The sequence below is a fragment of the Octodon degus genome, unplaced genomic scaffold (assembly GCF_000260255.1).
Source record: "Octodon degus isolate 3935 unplaced genomic scaffold, OctDeg1.0 scaffold00437, whole genome shotgun sequence".
Classification (NCBI taxonomy): domain Eukaryota; kingdom Metazoa; phylum Chordata; class Mammalia; order Rodentia; family Octodontidae; genus Octodon; species Octodon degus.
Window position 1 is genome coordinate 225,282 of NW_004525013.1, and position 1,572 is coordinate 226,853.

General features: G+C 36.7%; 1 protein-coding gene across 1 annotated transcript; it reads left to right on the forward strand.

Moving 5' to 3' along the window:
- Positions 1-283: 283 nt before the first annotated feature.
- On the forward strand, positions 284-1,054 carry LOC101569228 (vomeronasal type-1 receptor 4-like). The gene has a single exon (XM_004648553.1). It carries the CDS (start codon positions 284-286, stop codon positions 1,052-1,054), a length of 771 nt encoding a protein of 256 aa, XP_004648610.1.
- The last annotated feature ends 518 nt before the right edge of the window (positions 1,055-1,572 follow it).

The following is a 1,572-nucleotide window of genomic DNA, read 5'->3' on the forward strand; positions in this document are numbered from 1 at the left end:
ACAAAATACATGGTTGGAAATAAAATTTTAAGAAATATCAATGTGTAACATTTTGAATACATTTTGTGGAAAAACCTTTTCTCAACAGCTTACATTTCTGTGCAGAATTCTATATTGTAAATTGTTATAGAACCTGCAGAATTGAATAATGGCATCTACAGATCTCAAATTTGCAATACTAATTCTTTCCTTGACTGTCATTGGAAGCCTGGGAAATTTCTCCCTTTTATGTCATTCGCTCTTCCTTTACTTCAGTGGATGCCAATTCAGGTTCACAGATATAATGGTCAGGCACCTGACAGTGGCCAACTCTTTGTTTATTCTCTGCAGAGGAATCCCAGAGGCCATGGCAGCCCTTGGGATGGAAAACTTCCTCAATAATGTTGGATGCAAACTGGTTTTCTATCTCCAAGCAATAGGAAGAGGTGTGTCTTTCAGCACCACCTGCCTGTTGAGTGTCTTCCAGGCCATCACCATCAGCCCCCAGAGCTCCAGATTGTCCAAGCTGAAAGTGAAAGCCCTAAAGTACACTGGCCACTGTACCATCATTTCCTGGATTTTGCACCTGGGGCTGAACATCAGAGTTCCTATGCTTGTGAGTGACAAAAGGAACAATAAAAGCATCACAAACACTATTGATTTTCAGTACTGTTCAGCTATGAGTGCTGCCAAAGACAAAACTTCCATTTTTGTAGCATTAACGTTATCACATGATATTTTGTGTTTAAAACTAATGATCTGGAGCAGTGCCTCCATGGTTTTCATTCTGTACAGGCACAAGCATCGAATGCGTCATGTTCACAAACTCAAAATCTCAACACGATCACCTGAGAACAGAGTATCTCAAAGCATCCTCATCCTGGTTTGTGCCTTTATATCCTTCTATGCTCTGTATTCCTTCACATATGTTTGTTTTACTTTTTATGACATGCCTTCTTTGTGGCTGGTTAAAACGTCTGCTTTAATCTATGCTGGCTTCCCTACTGTCAGTCCTTTCGTTCTCATGACTCGTGAACAGAATGTGCGCAGTTTCATGTGGAAGGAGCGAACATGAATAGCACCTCTTTTGACATTTGAATGAGTCTATTTCTTATGCAATCACTACTTAACACACTCAGCTGTAATAAAGCCAAAAGCACAATTCTGAGCCAGCTTAACTGTAGAAGTAGGTGCATAAAGAGTGCTAGAGATGTTTTATAGTTAATAGTAATCCTCAGCTATTCAAATGAAATAATTATTAATAGGGATGCTCTAAATTTATTTACATTTGAAAGCTTTTCTCCATATCTTTTCATTTTCTAAATTTATTTTAAGTAAAGTACAAAAATGCTAAGACTTTAGAGATAAGACACATTTAAAACAACAAGATGAATGTGATTTAACAGTGATTATGATATTGCACATTCCTGTCTTCAGTGTAGTTGCTTAGATGATGGATATTAGTACATAAAACTGGTCAAAGTAAAAATTTTAAACATAAACTGCTACCTTCAAAAAACTGATTGAAATGAATGATTTTTAATATCTTACTCAGTGATTTCCTCTATGACTGTGTTATTTCTTTATCTTGTT

Coding starts and splice junctions, on each gene's coding strand:
- LOC101569228 (XM_004648553.1), top strand. CDS start 284: ATGGTCAGGCACCTGACAGTGGCCAACTCTTTGTTTATTCTCTGCAGA.